The 19,992-nt window shown below is 35.9% G+C and overlaps 1 protein-coding gene across 1 annotated transcript; it reads right to left on the reverse strand.

The window, feature by feature from the left end:
• Nucleotides 1-549: 549 nt before the first annotated feature.
• Nucleotides 550-19,392, reverse strand: LOC100366774 (uncharacterized). The gene is given in 6 exon segments (NM_001184915.1): nt 550-1,153; nt 2,980-3,121; nt 3,581-3,733; nt 5,458-5,608; nt 6,169-7,134; nt 19,110-19,392. Coding segments are annotated over 6 exon segments (1,863 nt in total). The 5' UTR covers nt 19,289-19,392; the 3' UTR covers nt 550-881.
• Between the last annotated feature and the right edge of the window lie 600 nt (nt 19,393-19,992).

The following is a 19,992-nucleotide window of genomic DNA, read 5'->3' on the forward strand; positions in this document are numbered from 1 at the left end:
TGTGTGCTAAAAATCATCAAATATCAAGCATTTATGGATGAATTTCATTCAAACTTGGTACATACATTGACATTACGGGTTCCTGATGCAGGTCATTTTATTTTTCAGATTGTATTCAAAATGGCTGACTGGCGGCCATTTTGTTTTAATGATTGGGCTTCTAGAGCCATATCTCGTAAATGCTTTGACTGATTATATTCAAATTTGATATATTTGTTATACGTCATGTTATATATATACATGTATTCAAAATGGCTGATTTTGAATGCTGTTCCAGAGCAATACCGTATCTCTCAATGTGGACAAGTACTTGTTTGATGATCAGATACAAATATCAATCATTTTAATGTTAAAAAATCATATTTCTGACATGGTTATATTCCTGCTATATTACTATAAACAAAACTATATATCTTATTCAGCCACCATATACGATTTCATTAATTAGTGAATCATTTATATCAAGCCCAGCCCAGCCCAGCCCTGTAATCCAACCAATATTGGTATTTTGTATAAACTACTGCAAATGGAAATAAATAAAAACCTCTTCAATATTAATTTCTAAATATCTTTAATCCAAGTTCATCAATGCTTACAGTAAAATACTGGATTATGATAAAAATTGCATATGTTAATTTATAATCTGTATGTAAGTGACATCTAGAACAAAAACCATACAAAAAGATAGTATTCTAAATTTGACATAAAAAATAAATTTCTAAGTACCCAGTTCCATTGAAAATGAGACAACAACTTTCATTTGTTTGTTTTGTTATTGCCCACCAACTATAGGATGACAACCCCCCCCCCCTTTCCAAGTGCCTCCATTTGGAGATCTGCACTGTCTTTATTATGTGCATGTAAACCTAGTGTTCAATAATTTATTCATTTCCTGGATCTGAACTGTCTTCATCATTATCTGGCTCAGCCACACATTTATAAGCTCTTATGACATCACGGATTGGTGCCCGGCATATTGGACAATGTAACCCTTGACCTTGGAGATTCAAGCCACATGTTGTACACACACACATGTGACCACATTGATAGAGCACACTATCGACTGCCCTGTCCAGACATATCAAACAATTGCCATTTTTAATCACTTGGGATGATGTAGAATGGGCGCTGCACTGCTGTTGATTTGTTCCTCCTATTGATTGAGAAAAAACAAGGAATTTACCTAAATCTCTTCTATATAAACTTGAATTGGTTTGAAAATAATGTGAAATCAAAAAAAGCTTAGAAAGAACTCCCGTGTGCTGAGAGTATTGGAGACACATTAAAAATTAATTCAAAATTACTTGAACTTGAGATATTGATGGAAATGCAGAAAACTAATTATGCAAATAAGGTAACTAATATGAACACATTTAAGTGTAAAACTAATAAGGTCTGCGCAATGTAAAAGTAATAAGATCTGCGTAATGTAATATCTATGTACCAAGTTTCATTGAAATGTGAGTAGAACCAAAAAATTATTAATTATTGTGCTAATTAAGAGAATTAATATGAACAGATTTTAACGCAAAATTAATCAGGCTGTCTATTGTCCTAGAGCATTTATGTACCAAGTTTTATTCAAGTGATGATCAATACTTGAGATATCAGTATTAATTAATTAATTATGTTAATTAGGTGATTAAGAAGCATAAATATTTACCAAAACTAATATGGTGTATAGTGCTACACATGTAGGTTCATTGAGATGTGATGAGTACTCTTTAAAAGTTTCATTAAAAGTGGTTCTTAGGACAAATTAACTAATTAAGCAAATTAGTAGTTAATATGCACAATAATTTATCCTAAAGTTAATCAGGTCTCTGCATAGTCCTAGAAGATCTATGTCGCAAGTCTCATTGAAATGTGACGATTAGTACTTGAGATATCAGGTGAAGGGCTGAAAATTAACTAATTATGCTAATAAGGTGATTAATATGCACAAATATTTCTCCAAAAACTAATTAGGTCTCTGCACAGTCCTCAAGTAACTATGTACCATGTTTCATTGAAATGTGTTCATTACTACTTGACATATCAATAGCTGAAAATTAATTAATTATGCAAATTAGGTGTACTGATACTGTACTGATATTACCCTAAAAACTATCAAGTCTGTGCAGTCTCATATGACATCTATGTACCAAGTTTTATTGAAATGTTATGATTAGTACTTGAGATATCAGTGGAAAAGCCGAAAATTGATTAATCATTATGCAAATTAGGTAATTAATATAAACAGATTTTTACCCAAAACTAATGAAATCTGCGCATTAGATCAGAGCATCCATGTGCCAAGTTTCATCAAAATCCAATGAGTGGTTCTTCAAATATCAGTGGAACAGTCATGGAACAGCTAAAAATCAGCTAATTATCATGCAAATTAGGTAATTAATATTCATAGATTTTTACCAAAACCTAATCAACTCTGCGCATTATCCCAGAGCATCTATGTACCAAGTTTCACCAAAATTTGATTAGTGGTTCTTGAGATAACAGTGGAACAAAAAAAGTGACATACATACATACAGACATACATTGTCTTCATTTGTATTTTTCGTCTTGCCATTCTATATGTATTTGAAACTTTATTGTATTTTAAAAATCCAGATCCTGAACAGGATATGATTTCAATAAAGGCATTACTACTACTACTACTACTACAGACATACAGACAGGGTAACTGCAAAGACTCCCTTTTGTGCTTCGCACACGGGAGTCAAAAACAAGATAATATGCAGTGACACAGATCTGTTTACACGCTATTTTCAGTGTAAGTCATTTGGATTACCATACAAGTTTATTTCCACAATATCCATAAAGCAAAGAAAAAGGTCGTATACAATATTTGGTTTAAGTTACAAGCTTGTGCTTGTTATAATAGCAGCGTTGGATGTGTGATGAGTTCTGATTTATTTTTGGTGGAAATACATTTTTAATTTGTCATAGGAACTAGGGAGTTAAATTCAGTGTTCTTACCTGCAATAGTCGATAAAGCTGCTGCAACTTCTTGCCTAATAGCTCTTTGGATATCTAACTGCATCTCAAAATTCATTCTAACCATTGATTTTAGTTCTTCTAATTCTTGTTTCAGAGATACAAAGTTAGGATTCATGTTGCCCTAGAAAGGATTACAAAAACATATTGTTAGCATTCCAACCAACTGTTAATGCTGTCATGTATCAGACAGGGAGTGGTTACTATTCTTCAATGCTGATAATCCAAAGGTATCAACATTGTCTGGCTCAAAATATATATTCTAGGATTCACTACAATACATTTGTCCTATTAACGGCCATTATACATTATTGCCATTTGGTATATGGGGAAATTTGTTCAAAAGCTTTAAACAACTTGTACATTGACCTATTTTGTACATTGTGTTGTTTTTTTCATTTAATATACAGTAGGCACAATTGGTGTGCAGATCTATCTCTCATTTCAGCAAAAACAAAACTGCATAAATGTAACCATGGTTACCAAGGCTTGTGTAGTGGAATTTGAAAACCAAATGATCACATTAGGGGGTGTGATCAATTATGACTAATTTGTATTCAAGACTGACATATTGTAAACATACCTGTGCAGCTGCAGCAATGTTATCAGTGTCTGGTGAATGGATACCAAGATGACTGAAATCATTCCTTCTATGTGGAGTACTTGAATGTAAAGATTGAATAAAATCTGCCACTTGGGAGCCAGTCTCAGTGCCTGTAGACTCGGCAAGATGATTCTATGAAAACAGAATTCATCAAAATAACAGTTCAGTTCAAAAACTTCAAAAAGAGTGTTAGAAAAATTCATCTTTGTATAAAATAATTGAAGCTACCGCAAACCAATAAATTCTCATAATTAAGTAAGTTCTGCGCATTTGTGAACAGCCAATTTTGCGCTCTTGAGATTTTCACGGGAAAACTACCTCAAATTTGTCATACTATATCATTATCCACTAAAGAATGAAGTGCGACGACTGTAATATAAAACGGGGAGTGCATTTGTGCCAATGTGATTTGCAATTGTGTGAAAAATGCAAAAAGAAACATTTCCAGCACGATGGTCACTCGGCAATGACAGGCACGGTGGTGAATACCACTGCAACAGGTGATGGTAACAACAGTGAAGCCAATATACTAACAATTCTACAGGAAATACGTGGAATTAATGAAAAGTTGGAGAAAATGGGTGCCTTGGAGGCAAAACTTGAAAAGGTAGAAACATCTATGCAATTTATTAAAGCTTTGTTTGAAGAAAACAGAAAGAAACTAGAGGAAGTGCAGGCTGCTAACCAATTACTTGTTGAAGAGAACAGAGTCCTGAAATAACGAGTTAGATCAGTATATAAGAAGAGAAAACATTGTCATTAGTGGTGTGCCACAAACAGAAAGTGAAAATACAGATGCAATAGCTCTGAAAATCGCTCAGATCGCGGACAAAAACATCACCATGTCGGACATAGATGTATCGTATCGGAAAACGAAAGCCGACGGTTGGTCAGCGTTACAATTCCCCCTCTCAAATTATTGTCAGGTTCACAAGTACACACTTTTAGCACATATATTGATCCAATTTTTAAATTACAAAAAAAGTCTGTCGGATTAATTTCTTTCTCTCATTTCTGAGCAAGTACCACACCACTTTTCCTGCAACTTGGCATTCTTGATGTGTTTAAATTATGTAAGTACAATGCATACGATTTGAAAAATGGCCGCCATGCACACTCTCTGGATCATTACGCCTCTTCAATACCACATCCATACCATACACGATCAGTAACCTCTGAGAAACTTGTCACACCACAAATGTAAGTTCAACTAAGAAAAGTCTGACATTTACTCTTGTAAAACATTGGAATGAGCTCCCAACTTCGTTAAAAACATTAACTTTACGAAACACGTTCAAAACGGCATTAAAAAAATATCTTTTAACTAATGTATAAATACTTGCATTATTGCAATATATGCATTAGTATTGTCTATTTTTGTTTTCTTCATTATTATTATTAATGAGAGTTTGTAGTCTCTTTACTTACTTTACTTAATTATGTATTTATTTATTTATTTTTAACATAACAATATAATTTGTTTTGTGTATCACTATTCACAACAACATACATTTTAACAGTTGGGTATGATTTTGGGGCCAGGGACTAGATTAGTTCTGCTAGAACTACCTCTCTGGTTCCCACCAGAAAAAATATATATATTTAATATTCATTCAGATAAAGTTCCTGTACAATTGTCTCTTTTTTCTGGTGAAATAAATCTAATCTAAAGGACATTTATGATGAACTGTGACACCCTGCGGTAAATGGTTGTGATGTTAAGTTCAATATAGGTTTCCATAGCAACATAATGTGTGTAAAATTGTTGAATGTGCTGCATGACGACAACCACGTTTTGAGGATGACCATAAATAGTTCACTGATTTTCCTGACTTATAATTTTCTATTACATTTACCTGCATACGTATCTCTAAATGTCCCCTGAAATCACTGTCCAGTGTTTGAGATACCAGCCGTCTGTGTACAAGATCGCTAATCTCATGCACAAATTCCTCTCTCTGTGCTTGTCGGAAGGCTTCAAAGGAACTGCCAGTTTGTTGCTGGCCACTACAAAGAACAAACATTTGATTAGAGTAAATGTAAAACAAACATTGTGTACTGAGATGATTTAATTTTGAACTTAAGTTGAAAAATAAATTGTTCACTTTGTATGCTATTTATTAGGAATTATATCAGGCGAGCCATGCATGCATCTTCACTTCAGAAATTCATTCCTGCTCAAGTTGCAGAATGCATGCTCCAATTTTTAGCATACCAGTATGTTTACTTGGAATTTATCTCTGTACATGCAACAGTTACAGACATTTAAGTCACTGTTGTCTCCTGAATTGTTTTGTGTTTTGGGGTGCTAATTTCTGGTGTGTGAACCAGTCTCCCAAACTAAATATATGTTTGGAAGGCAAGACAGACTGCAACACACATTAGGAATTCTTGTAAATACACAATATTATTTTTACACATGTGTGCATCACATAGAACTCATGTGAGGCTGTGTGATGACTGATGCTATTACGTTAAAATAACATTCATAACTGCCAAATTAGGATATTGCTGATATGATTGAAAGCCATAAATAAATAAATAAATAAATAAGTAAGTTGACTTACCGTTGTACAGACTGTATGCGATTCTGTGATTGTTGCCATAGTGACTGTCTTAGCAGTGGTGACGTCTGTGGTGGCATATGTTGTGATGGAATTTGATGTTGTATTGCTTGCCTTGGTTGTGACAGACCATGATATGACGACATAGAGTGTTGTGGTGTTGACATTTGGGGTGTCATCCATTGCTGCTGTTGTTGTTGAGATGCAATATGCCGCTGATGTGGCATATATGGATGAGGTGGCATATGCTGCTGTGGTGGCATGTGCTGCTGTGGTGACATATATGGATGAGGTGGCATATGCTGCTGTAGTGACATATGCTGTGTCACATTGTGCTGAGGTGGCATATGCTGCTGTGGTGACATATACGGTTGAGGTGGCATATGCTGTGTCACATTGTGCTGAGGTGGCATATGCTGCTGTGGTGACATATACGGTTGAGGTGGCATATGCTGTGTCACATTGTGCTGAGGTGGCATATGCTGCTGCATATCTCCAGCTAGTGGGAGGTATTGAGGACCCTGCATTGCGGGCACAAACGAGGGGTGCATGAACTGGGATGGAAAAGGTTGCCATGGATTCTGCTCAAATGAAGAGTGAGAACTAACAGCACTGCTGTAACTCGACTGACTCAGCGTGTCCCAGTTATCATCAATGGCTGCAGCTGCCAGTTCTTGATTTCGTCTTGCTTTATCTGCTTCCTTCTCCTGTCTGACAATAGTCCCACGGATGGCATTTTCCAAATCACGCTTGAAGTCACTACTTTGCAAAACTGAAGACACCCTCTTTTGCTCAAACAAGCCTCGAACTTCAAGCACCATAGGATCATCTGGTTTACGCTCTCTTGGTCGACGTTCAGCTGCGGGACGCAAGCTCTCTTGCAAGAAGTTTTCCACTGTCTCTCTTGCTCCTTTACCAGTGACAGGTTTGTCTCCGTGTTGTAGTTTTCTTAGTTCATACATCAACTCACTGCAGACAATAAGCAATATCAATATACAGTTACTTATTTTGTCAGATTCATTACAGTGAAATGCAGAAAGCTGGCTTTGTTATAAACATTTTATGAATATAGATTTTAAACATCAAAATCGATGTTATTGGTAGAATTCAAATTGATCAAATTAAAAATGGGATTGTGACATCGTAGTTAGTTCTAATTAATATTAATGAGTTAGTTGTTCAATCAGCATGTGGCAACTAGTGGCAGTCACTACCAGTATGTCACGTGAAGGCTTACACATGCATTATGATAATCTTAAATTATTAGATATTTGAATGAAAGCTGTATTTACAATTTTTTATTTTACTGCCTCATCTAAAAATGTAATAGTTTCATTTCCCTCATCTTTATATCAGCTAAGACTACTATAGACAAGACTAGCAACGCCTATTGTTGTAGGTATGAATTTGGGACTGCGCTTGTAGGATGCATACTTCGGCAGACTTTGCTGGTATTTTATTGACACACGTTAACTTGAAGATTCCCAAATGCAAACGCATTCACCTGGTTCGTGTCTTCATAATGTCATTCGAGTTCCAAACGCACTAGCGCATACTTTTTGATCAAACCGAGAATGAAATCTTTGTGTTTTGACCTTTCAATCGTCGTCATTTCTTTTCAAATCGACCAATTTTGGGGTGTGTTTAATATATCCTACTTTTATCTATGTCATTTATGAATGTATATACCTAATGATTAACTTTATACTGGTAGTAGTATTTCATCATTTTGAATTTTCCCAGGATATGTGAAAATTTTTCTATAAAGGTCAAATGGCAATGTTCGTGTCGGTAGTGTTCCTTTGTGTGGGCACTTCGAAGTTTTTGTGGACAATGCATTTGAAAACTTGATATGCTTACGAAACTAAGTAATTGAAGTCATTGAATATTCAGTAGGAAGCTGATATTTTAATAAATTTGAGCTACTGTAAAGGGGGTAATTATTCACTGGGTTTTAATTTAGCTTATTTCGCTGACTGGCAAAATGCGCTAAATTAAAACACAGTGAATATGTAAAATTTAGCATAGAACACATTATCTAAATGACGAAACCGTGAATTTAAAACCCACTGAATATGCCTGAAATGGTAAATCAGGGAAATTTAAACCCAGTGAAAATTAGTCATTTTACAGTATCTCTATTTTTGTTTGGTTCATAATTACAGAAATATGCAGAGTAAGCACAAAAATAACTTGCATATGTTTTGTTGCATTTGTGGAGATTATTTAACCCAAACAAAAGTGAGCTACGACCCAACTCATACTACTAATACTCCATGTTTACATCTCACACTAACTTCAATCAATATTCAATGAAATAATAAAGGACATTGCTTTATTACGTTATAGTTGCATTAGTTCAAGCAGTTGTAAGGGGCTTGGAATTTAAATACTGGGATTAGGCTGAAGGAAAACAATGAGTCTTGGGTGAAGATCAAACAAAATATCACAATTGCTGAATAATGTAAAAGAATGGAAGGGATCATGCAGATGTCAATCAAATGTTAGCAGCCCCCTAGTTCCTTGACGCATGGAACAGCCACTGGTGGCGCTGTATACAATCAAAACCTATTGAGGCTTGCTAATTCAGACTACAGTGTAAAGGCTAGAAACAGTTGTTAAATTTGGTGACAGTTTCGTATGATAGAAGATGCATACAGTCTTCAAATTACCACAATAGACTGAGTGGGGGTCAAGACTGAATATACCTCACGGTGTTTCCAGCATTTCATAATAAATGCTTTCTATTAATAATTTCACTTTCAAATAATATTCATTAGTGATGTCAACGTCATACCCTTGTTAAAGGTCATTAGCATATTGTGTACGCAATGCGCATGCTTTGGTCCCCTTTTCCATATTGCATAACCAATGCGTCATCACAGTGAGGTCAATTTACGTTTTATGTAAGTGGCGTTCAGCGACACTACCAGATATATACACAAGCTAACAAGCCACACCAGCCAAGTGACTGCATACTTCACAAAAGATTTGTACACACTCTTACCTAGACTGGCCCAGCTGTGGTATTTTTTTTGAAAAAAAAAATAGTTTTGCGAAATCTGGGTTGATTTCGTAGTAACCGGGAATTTCGCGTTAACACCTCCATTTTTTTTATTAGTTTAAACACAGTTCCTCCATAGGGACTGATTTATAAATTAAAAAATAAATCGCCCCAACAGTACCAGTTAAAATTCTACCATGTCATACTCTGTAATATACAATTACAATTCTGGTTCTCCAATAACTCTGCATCCTAATTATGGCTCAGTGCATTATATATCCCCACTTTCAGAATTCATGTGAAATAATGTATTGGTAAGGGTGTGAGCAGAATTTATGGCAGGGGGTGAGAAATTATTTTGTTTTACTTTTTTTTCACAGCCCTCCAAACTTGCTGCATAAAAAATTGGCAGCCCCCCCCCCCCAACCAACCACCTATTATTTGACCCCCCTCAAATACCCAGTTTTCCAAGATGTTTACATTCCATAAAGAATACATGCATCATATCTGTGATCATGCATTTACAATGATATGTGGCCATATTAAATACTTAAATATGCTGAGATACACATGTATCCCTCATGGGGTTTCCGTCCATGATGTTGGGAAAGCACAGAGAGTCTGTCAAAAAGTAAGCACATTCTCAAGTCAAGTCAAGAAAATGACCTAACCCCCAATCTTCAACAACTGACGCCTCGCTTCCATAACACTCGTGTTGCATCAACAGAACGAGTACGAACAAAACGTAGAAAGAAAGAAAATATAAGGAGGAATACCAGAAGAAAGGAAAATAGAACCATTAAACAGGCAAAGATGTTAGTGGTTGATGCATACAGCTCTGATATGGGAGAAAAAGTTGTTAAATCCAAATATGGACATAAACCAGATACTGTTATTGGTACTAATAAAATTGCCAAACAGGAGCTGTTGCCCAGGAAACACCTCAATGGTCTAATTTACTTAAGAAACACCAATGCATTTGAAACCCCTGATTGCAATTTTAAAAGCCCATCAGAAAAAAATAAACTTCAGATTCTGAGACTGCCGAGTCTGAATGATACTGGTACAAACATCGTCTCCTGCAATACCATGAGAGTTTAATAGAGTGGGTGTTGCATTAGGGGAAATTACGTGGCTTTATTAAAGTATGTTGTACTTTGGGGACAAGAAAAACATTTTTAGCAAAGTATATTGAATACCAGGAAGCATGTATGTATGGGGGGTCTAAAAACTAACTCTGCGATGCGAGTGTCGCGAATGTCGATTATTGCACTCAGCGACAGAATCGCAGTGTCACTCTGCGAAGAGCACGATTCCTATTGGTTGGTGGGTCGAACAGCGCGAATCCCAATGGTCGATGTTCACTGCATTTACATGCAAGTTTTAAATGGTAAAAATGGTACGGTAAAAAAAATGTGTAAACACTATGTACCGGCGACATGCCGCACTGTTCGGTGATCGGCAAGCACATGGAAGACAAATTGTAGGACCAAACAAATGACACATGGTTTACGGTGATTAGACACATCACACCGCTGGCTAAAAAAATTAAATACTTTTAACGTGCACGTTGGTTTTGACTGCCTGTTTACGGTGTAACGTTATCGCCATCTTGGAGGTGTAAGGCTTCGTCCTGACGACTATGCTCATTAGCATAGACGGCAGCTTCAAAGCGAGTGGAACGCGAAGTACTTTTCACGCATTCTGCAACGAATGTTGTACGTCTGCTTTGACTTGCATGCAGTGAAAAAAAAAAATCATTCACGATGTGCAACGTTTTGCCATGACAGCAGTTGTTTGCAATCGTCTGCCTTCGTTTAGATCATAAACGGACTCCAAACTTGTGGTCTACGATCGATTAGCTGGTATTTTAACCAGAAATGAAATACTTTGTAACAGTTGTGAAAAGTAAACAAAAACGGCGTTGGTTGTGGTATGAATGGAAATATTTTTGTATCATAATTTTCGAAGTCAGTATTAATGAAAATTATGGTTTATTTTTTTAAATGAACGCCAAATTTCGGTGGTCCATATTGATCTTAATGTAGCGGGAAGGAAATTTTTTTTTTTATCTTGATTTTTCAATAATTGTTAAAACGGTTACTTTGTACCTTGATTCATCATCCCAGATTTTCGAAATTTTACCGTTTCGTTAATATTTGCATAATGTTTATACCATGTATATGTATAGTACCGGTAATACTCTGTTGTTGACGATTCTGATAGAACGGGTGACAAGCTTTCTGTCGCAAACAATGCATATTAATCTAACGTCCATCGTCAGCATTATTATCAGTCAAGACTTCGTCTGAGAAATCGTTTTATTTTCTAAGTCTATATTCTATTTTAATAACACCATCTTACTAACACAATGACGCTGTAAAGAAAGAAAGCAAAGGCTCCAATAACAAGACGAGACAAAGAAAAATCTGCAACTCAGAGTCATATTTGGCTTCAATACAGTTACTCGTGGTACTAAGTCATACAAGAAAGAAAAATCTTCTGAAAAGGCATTAAGCAGTGAAAAAATGACAAAGGTTCCCACTATTATTGTTACCAGTGCAGTCGAAAACAGGAACCCCACCAATATGCACACTAAGGATCAATATGAAGATATGAAAAAAGATTGTAAAGGGAAAGCTACTAAATCCAACTACAAGGAGCCAGCTTCTAAAAGTACTGGTGATAGCAATATTTTGTTTGTCGGTGACTCATTAATTAAACACATTGAACCAGAGAAACTAAGCAATCAGAATGTCACTAAAGTTAGATCAACAACAGTGAATGATGCCTTACAATACATCAAACACAATTCTCTAAAGAAATACAAGCAGATTATCTACCATGTTGGGAGTAATGACATTTCTAACAAAAAAGAATGTGATCATGTAGTTGAAGATATTACTCAACTAATAAACTATACTGAGACCCACATGAATGGAGCATCCGCCATTATCATTTCTGGCATCCTTCCTAGAGGAAATCCAGAACTAAATGAAGTGATTAAGAATGTTAACATAAGTATTCAGTCTAGGATAGAAAATAAAGAGAACATTGTATTTGTTCACCACAGAAAATTGTACAGATCAAGGCAATACTATAATCAGGATTGTATTCACCTTAATGACATTGGAACTAAAGTCCTTGCATCTAATCTTATTAATGCAATTACAGGAAAAAACTATAGTACTCGTACTAGGGAAACTAATTTCAGAAATAGCAAAGCCAATCATCAGTCAAGAAATGCACAGCACTCATCTAGAAATCAAAAGAGACCAAACCGTCAAGAGACAGAAGATAGATACAAGAGAGAAGATGGTAGCAGCATTGATAACCGAAATAACAGTGAGCCAAATATCAGCAATATGTTGACTAGTGACAACAGTGTTCATCAAAGTAACAATGAACCATTGCAAAGTACTATGACAACAGGAGCTAATATCATCAATAATTCAACAAATGAAAACGTGCAAAGCTATATTGCAGATGACAACAATTCTAAAAATAATTCACAAACTTTTCAAAATCCACAAAGGCTAAGTAACATGGCAATGTCAAACTGGTATCAATATGGCTTACAGCCACCACCTCCACCACCACCACTCATGGATCGACCAATGTCATTGCCTCAAATATACAACAGATATCTTCCTTCAATACCATTCTCTTATCCACCATGGGGATACCCGTTTAGTTCATAAATGGAAAAATACAAAGAGCAGCTCAAGGTAGCCTCTGGGAACATTCATGGACTCAAATCAAGTATTTATGATCAATCATTTATTAGTTTTATTATTAGTCATGATATTATTTGTCTTTTAGAAACTTGGTTAGACAGTAGTGATTGTTTTAGATTTCCTAGTGGTTTTTCTTATTTTAGGGCTGACAGAAAGAAAAGTAGAAATGCTCGTAAAGCCTCTGGAAGTATTATGGTTCTTTTCAGATCTAAATTCAGTAAAGGAATCACTAAAATTGAAAGCAAATACAAAGAGTCATTTTGGCTTAAACTCAGTAAGGATTTCTTTGGTTTAGTAAAAGATCTCTACATTTGTATTGCTTATATTCCTCCACTTGGTTCATCATACTATAATAGCAGTGAGCTTGCTGCTGAAGACATCTTTAATATTATTACAGACGAAGCACTAAAATATTCCTGTCATGGGGATATTTGTTTAATGGGTGATTTTAACTCTAGGACTACTGGTCTTAGTGATACTTTAGGAGAGGAAATTATTATGTCAGACATTCAAATTCCATATACTAATATTATTAATGATAACAGACAATCTATGGATACTGTTAACAATAAGTATGGACATCACCTATGCAATCTTTGTATTACTACTGATATGATTATTGCCAATGGGCGTATTATAGGGGACTTGTCAGGAAGAGTCACATGCTTCCAATATAATGGAGTGAGTCAAGTAGATTATTGTGTTGTACAAAAATCATTTTTGCCACAGATTAATTATTTAAAAGTTAATACTCTTAGTCATGTATCAGACCACTGCTCACTATCATTAGCTATCAAGACTAATTTTACTCTAAAAAATAGCAATGACATTGCATTAAATCCATACAAAAAATACATTTGGAATAGCACATCTAAAGTTAATTTCATTACACAGCTTAACTCTGAGTCAACTAATAAAATGAAAACTTTTCTGCTTAAAAACATTTTAGATCAGAATAATGAAGCTATCCCAGCATTCAATAACATTATGTATAGTGCAGCTGATAAAGCTGTGAAATTTATTAAAATTAAGACTAGGAAAACAAATCAAAGCGGTATACGTAAAAAACAGAAATGGTTTAACGGTGATCTAGAGCAAGTGCGTAAAAGCCTAAAAGATATTTCTAAACAACTCGACAAATTTCCATTTGATCAAAACTTGAGAATACAGAGAAAAAACTTGAACAAAAACTACAAAAAACTAGTTAAATTTAAGAAAAATGAATTCAAGTCGATGTTACTTCAAAATTTAATGAATTTGGAAAATAAAAACCCAAAAGATTTTTGGGAGGCTATTAAAAATATTAAAGAGTTCAATAGCGCTAACAGCACTAATCATTTACCCCCAATTCAAACTACTGACTGGACTGACTATTTTTCAGCACTGTTAAACATTAAATTTCAACCATTAAATTCTAATTCAGAGATTGATTCTGAAGTTAAATATTTTGTCAACAGCTTGAACAAAAAATCCAATGGTAATCCAGATCTTGATAAACAAATTACCAACAATGAAATCATTACTGCAATTAAAAAAACTAAATGTGGTAAATCAGCAGGTCCTGATTCTATTATCAATGAAATGTTTAAGTGCTGTAACCCATTACTATTAGCTTGTATTAATAAACTATTCAATCAAATTTTATCAAGTGGATGTTTTCCAGCAGAGTGGAATACAAGTTATATAGTCCCTATTCACAAATCTGGAAACATTTCAGATATCAATAATTACAGGGGAATAGCCCTTTCTAATGGTACATCTAAAATTTTTAATAGCATTATTCATAATAGAATTCAAAATGTTCTTAACAATAATAATTTCTTACAAGATTCTCAATTTGGATTTAGAAAGAATAGGAGGACAACAGACAACATCTTCATTCTTAAGTCAATTATCAATAAATATACAAATAGCATTGGCAAGAAATATCTTTATGCCTGTTTTGTTGACTTACGCAAAGCTTTTGATAGTGTTTGGCGTGAAGGGCTATTATTTAAATTAGGGAAAGCAGGAGTGACAGGAAAATGTATAAATTTGATTCAATCAATGTATTCAAATACTAGCTATGCTATTAAGACTGGTCAGGGGTGCACCAAACCATTTGTATCATCTAGTGGTGTTAAACAAGGATGCAACTTAAGCCCATTATTATTTAACATATACATCAATGACCTATCTGACAGTCTTAAAAAATCTGAGTCTGTCAGTCTTAATGGCACCAATATTAATTGCCTACTTTTTGCAGATGACATTGTCATTTTTTCAAACACAAGTACAGGACTACAAGATAATCTTAATTTGTTTAAAAGCTACTGTATCAAATGGAGACTTGGAGTTAATATTAACAAAACTAAAATTATTATTTTTAATAACAGGGGAAGAAAGATAGATGGCAAATTTTACTTAGGAGACCAACAGGTAAAAGTTGTCCCAACATATACCTACTTAGGTATCACTTTTCAAAGTAGTGGTAATTTTACAATTGCTATCGATAATCTAGTCAAAAAAGCAATGCGTGCAATAGGTGCATTAAAACAAACACTTAGCCTACACAATTATATAGTTTCACCAAAAAATGCTATTCAGTTATATCGCAGTACAATCCTACCCATTTTATTATATGGATCTGAGATATGGGGGGCTTTTACTTTCAAACTTGTTAAAACAAAAAATAACGAAATAACTGAAGACAATTTTATACAAAGTCTGTTTAATGACAAAACATACTTTGAACAACTCCACATTAAACTTTGCAAACAGATTTTAGGTGTTAATAATAAGGCCAGCAATGCAGCAACTAGAGCTGAACTTGGTAGCTATCCTCTCATTATTGACATTAGTTCACAAACATTGAAGTATTATGAAAGGCTAAAATCAATTAAACATAATCATCTTCTGGACTGTGCTTTTAATACTGACAATAAAATGAACGGTAATTCATGGACAGCATTTGTTAAAAGATTATTCACATTAACTAAAATTAGCGATGAATCTAACACTATAGAATTCAAAACCAAATTCAAACAAGTTTACTATAATAAAGTCTGGTTGCCAACGGTATTTAAACCAGAAAAGAATAAGCTACGTACTTTTAACAAGTTTAAACAAAATTTTGAATTTGAACCATATTTAGAACAAATCAAAAATGTGCAACACAGGGTCAGCTTCACTAAGTTTCGCATTTCCTCTCATGCGTTGCCAATTGAAAAACTTAGATATAATAAAACACCTCCAGAGCAAAGGTTTTGTTTTCTATGTAATGAACAGGCTATTGGGGATGAATTTCATGTATTACTCACATGTAAAAATAGTCAGATTGTACAAGCTCGTACTAAATTTGAAGCTGAATTAGCAATTTATGATGATAACATTTGCAAGTTATCAACTCATTAGAAATTCAAGTGCTTGCTAGGCACTAAAGATAGCTTCATTGTCAATTGCTTGGGAAAATTTATTGATTTTATTTCTAAGCTTTAGTTTAGTCTATTGTTTTATTTGTGTTTTTCTTGACCATTGATTTACTGTATGTTTTTTTCATTCATGCTAAATTTTGTGTCAAATAAAATATCTATCTATTTACTAATTTAGACTTGCCTGTTGTGATTCCGATATAAAATTACAGGATTTTCGCGTTCACCCCTCGTTTACGCAATTTATATTTATTTTTCAAGAATTTTTCATCTAGGTCATATTATGACCAACCTCGATTAGGCTGAAATATTCACATCAACGCGAAAGAGTTTCAACTACATACTTAACCGATGACGACACCGATACGTGAGACCGTTGAGGGTCGGTGATCAGACTAGCCCTGCGTACATGGCTGTGTAGGGGTGATATTTACATTGGGCTTCTTACGCCATCCCTGGGGCGCAGATAAGGTCCCGATGAATAGGAGCGCCTCCACATTCACAGACCTGTACACAGAGCTATAATCAGACGAGGAAGTGAGTACAGGAAATCTGTTGCTCGTCGACAACGGCCAAATAAACAAAGCCATCGTTTCGTTTATGCAGAGAGCGTGCACCCATCTAATTTTCTGTTGACACTGCCGTTTTATTTTTCCATCTTCAGCAGCAGTTTCAATCCATTCACATAGCTTTACGTTGTTGTTCTCTTAATATTGTGACGTTAAATGCGGGGGGGGCCTTTATGGGGCTACATCGTATTCAGGATCGGGGAGTTTGTCTTTAATACCGGTCTAATAGTCTTTGTCTTTGGTAGCGTGCTTATCTAATAAGTCTCCTCCCTCTCAGCTCGTCCGCTGTCACGGGGTGGGGATCGTTTGGTGAATGTATATCACCACAACTGAGACTGTGCAGAGAAAGAAATATACCAGTAACGATTATAACAAATCAACACAACACAATATATACGGTTTCCTGTACTTTAATAAACAAATAACAGGGATGCTGGTCACTGGAACCAGCAAGGAGGGGGATACACTGTAAAATAAAATAAATTAGAGACTTGATCGATGCTGCAGGGAACACTCCACTCTCCATTGGACAGCAATGTGCAATGTTGCGTTCCTTCGTATCTGGCACACTGTCGACGCAGCTGCACTACAATTTAAACTCGTGCTCTGTGTCCAGGGAGTATCGGCAACTGCACTGCTATCTGCTGCTACTGGTAGCACTGGTACAACGGGAGTAGTTCAGGCAGTGAGCTTCGGTGGTTCCTGTTGATCAGCAGGGATCACTGCACAGCACGTCTGCATATGTACCCCTGTATAGGGTACAGCTCACTGGAGTCAGGAATCAGCATCACAAGATGTTACAGGATCAAGTCAGGTCACCTTCCTGACTAAAGATTTTCCCTTATGTCTCAACTTAAATACCTTAGTTAATTTATGGCCATGCAAATAATAAAATGTATATAACGAAATGATTGGTTATCTCGAAATAGTCGACAAATCAGTGTACAGAGGATGCCAATTTTGGTAGTGGAATAAACCACTCTTAATCCAAGCTCTACCAATTTAAAGTAGGAGACTCGGGTCAATGATGTCATATCTATTTTCATTGCCAACAACACTGGGCTCAGCACATTCCAAGGTATTTCACAATCACCATGTCACTGTCTGAGACATACCATTATGCCACAGGGAGAGACAGGATGTATGTATCTCAAATTCTGCTGACAACACAATCCAGTGACTGTATCAGTGGTCTTAAAAATAAACATGTGCAATGGGTTGTTGCAACGTATCCAAACATGTGCGCTTTTATTTCACACAGCCAGGGCTCTGTACTTTTCACTTACAATTTATGTCACAATATTCTTAATAAAACTATATTGATTGCCTGGAAACAGTTTGACCCGCTACACGCTTTATTTGGGAATTCAAAATGATGAATATAGTCATAACAAATTATACTTGCTAATGAAAAAAAATGAAAGTAACATCGTGTGCCCCGGATCGTGTGAAACGTACTTCGCGCTCTACTCGCTTGGAAGCAGTGCCTATGCTAATGAACATAGTTGCGGACGAAGCCTTACAACTGCAAGATGGCGTTAATGTTACCAGCTCCCTAATGTTACACCGTAATAAGGCAGCCGACACCAACGTGCATGTGTTTTGTAACCCCTCTCATCCCCTCCGGGGGATGTTATATATGTTATATTGTTATTTTTGAACTTTACTCAAGTTTTCATTGGTACGTTCCAAATAAAAAAATTCTATCTATCTATCTATCTATGTCAATAAATCAATGTTAAATACTTGCTGATTACCGAACCGTGCGGCATGTCGTCGGTAAATACTTGTTTACCGTAGTTCGCGAGCAGTCGGCGAAATAACCATTTAAAACTAAACATTTCTATAAGGCATGTGTACCCTTACATCGATCGACCATTGAGATTCGCGCTTTTCGACCAACCAACCAATGGGAATAGTGCTCTTCGCAGAGTGACACTGCGATCCTGTCGCAGAGTGCAATAATCGACATTCGGCGAGTCACACAATCGCGTCGCAGTCGTTAGTTTTTAGACCCCCATACATACCTCCAGGAAGACATGCATGCATACAGTTTGTTAAATCAAGGTGCCAGCTTCTTTGCTTTTAAAAAAAAAAAACTATTATTCTTTACAGCTGTCATAAAATTTCACCCCCCCCTAACTTTTCCGTGACAACCCCCCCCCCCGTCATAAATTCTGCTCTCGCCCGAAAACCGCTGGGAACAAAAATGTTGATTCCCTACCTCCGTTGTCTTTGAAACAATCGATCCCAGTCTGAATCTGTTGAGCTTCTTAGTGGTGTTGCCGCACCGGCGCCTTCACAATCTGTTTTGTCTCGATCGCCCGGCTGTTTTTGACAGATATTGAGGTCTTCTCTACTCGAGCAACTGGAGGTACTTGCGCTGTTACTTGATTCAGCCATAGCAATGCAAGACTCTCGCTTTAATTTGCTAGTAATAGTCTGTGCGAAGTTTGATCGTTGATGCAGTCACTGCGACAACCTGTACGCAAGTATAGGTGTTACGCATAGAATCGTGTTGAATGACGTTATATACTCAATGTGCGTGAGTCACCTGTATTCGCTCCACCCACGCTGAGGTCACTTTCCAAATTTACCCTCCGTGTAATTGAAATGACGTCACTTTAGAGAATTGTGATTGGTCTGATCTGTGCCACCACCTATCGTATTGACATTCGTTACCTGTGCGGTCACGCGTGACGATCGGCGCCTCATTTGCTTGCATAATAAGCAGTACGGCATTCTCCAGTCTTCTGAACGTTTCGTATCGAGCTGCATGAATTACTAGTAAGGCCAAACTTTTATTATCCCTTGTTTCGCGAACCCGCCGAATGAACAGGAGCCGAAAATGAAATAAAAATAAAAAAAATTGGGAGTATCATGATCAAAGTAGCGAAGTCTCGCGCAGATGAGAAACAAGGTTATACATGATCTCACTTACAATTCTTTGAGAATCGCGCAAATCTAATGGGAAAAAAAGATTTTTTTTTTTTTTCGCCCTCCTCAAAAAAGTGTCTTATAAAAACTCGAGAACCAAATAATTGAAAAATTCTGGCCTAATTCCAAATGACGTATGGTTTAGGTATGCGACACGATGGCAAATTGTT

Source organism: Saccoglossus kowalevskii, chromosome 2 (assembly GCF_978046115.1).
Source record: "Saccoglossus kowalevskii chromosome 2, keSacKowa6.1, whole genome shotgun sequence".
NCBI lineage: Eukaryota > Metazoa > Hemichordata > Enteropneusta > Harrimaniidae > Saccoglossus > Saccoglossus kowalevskii.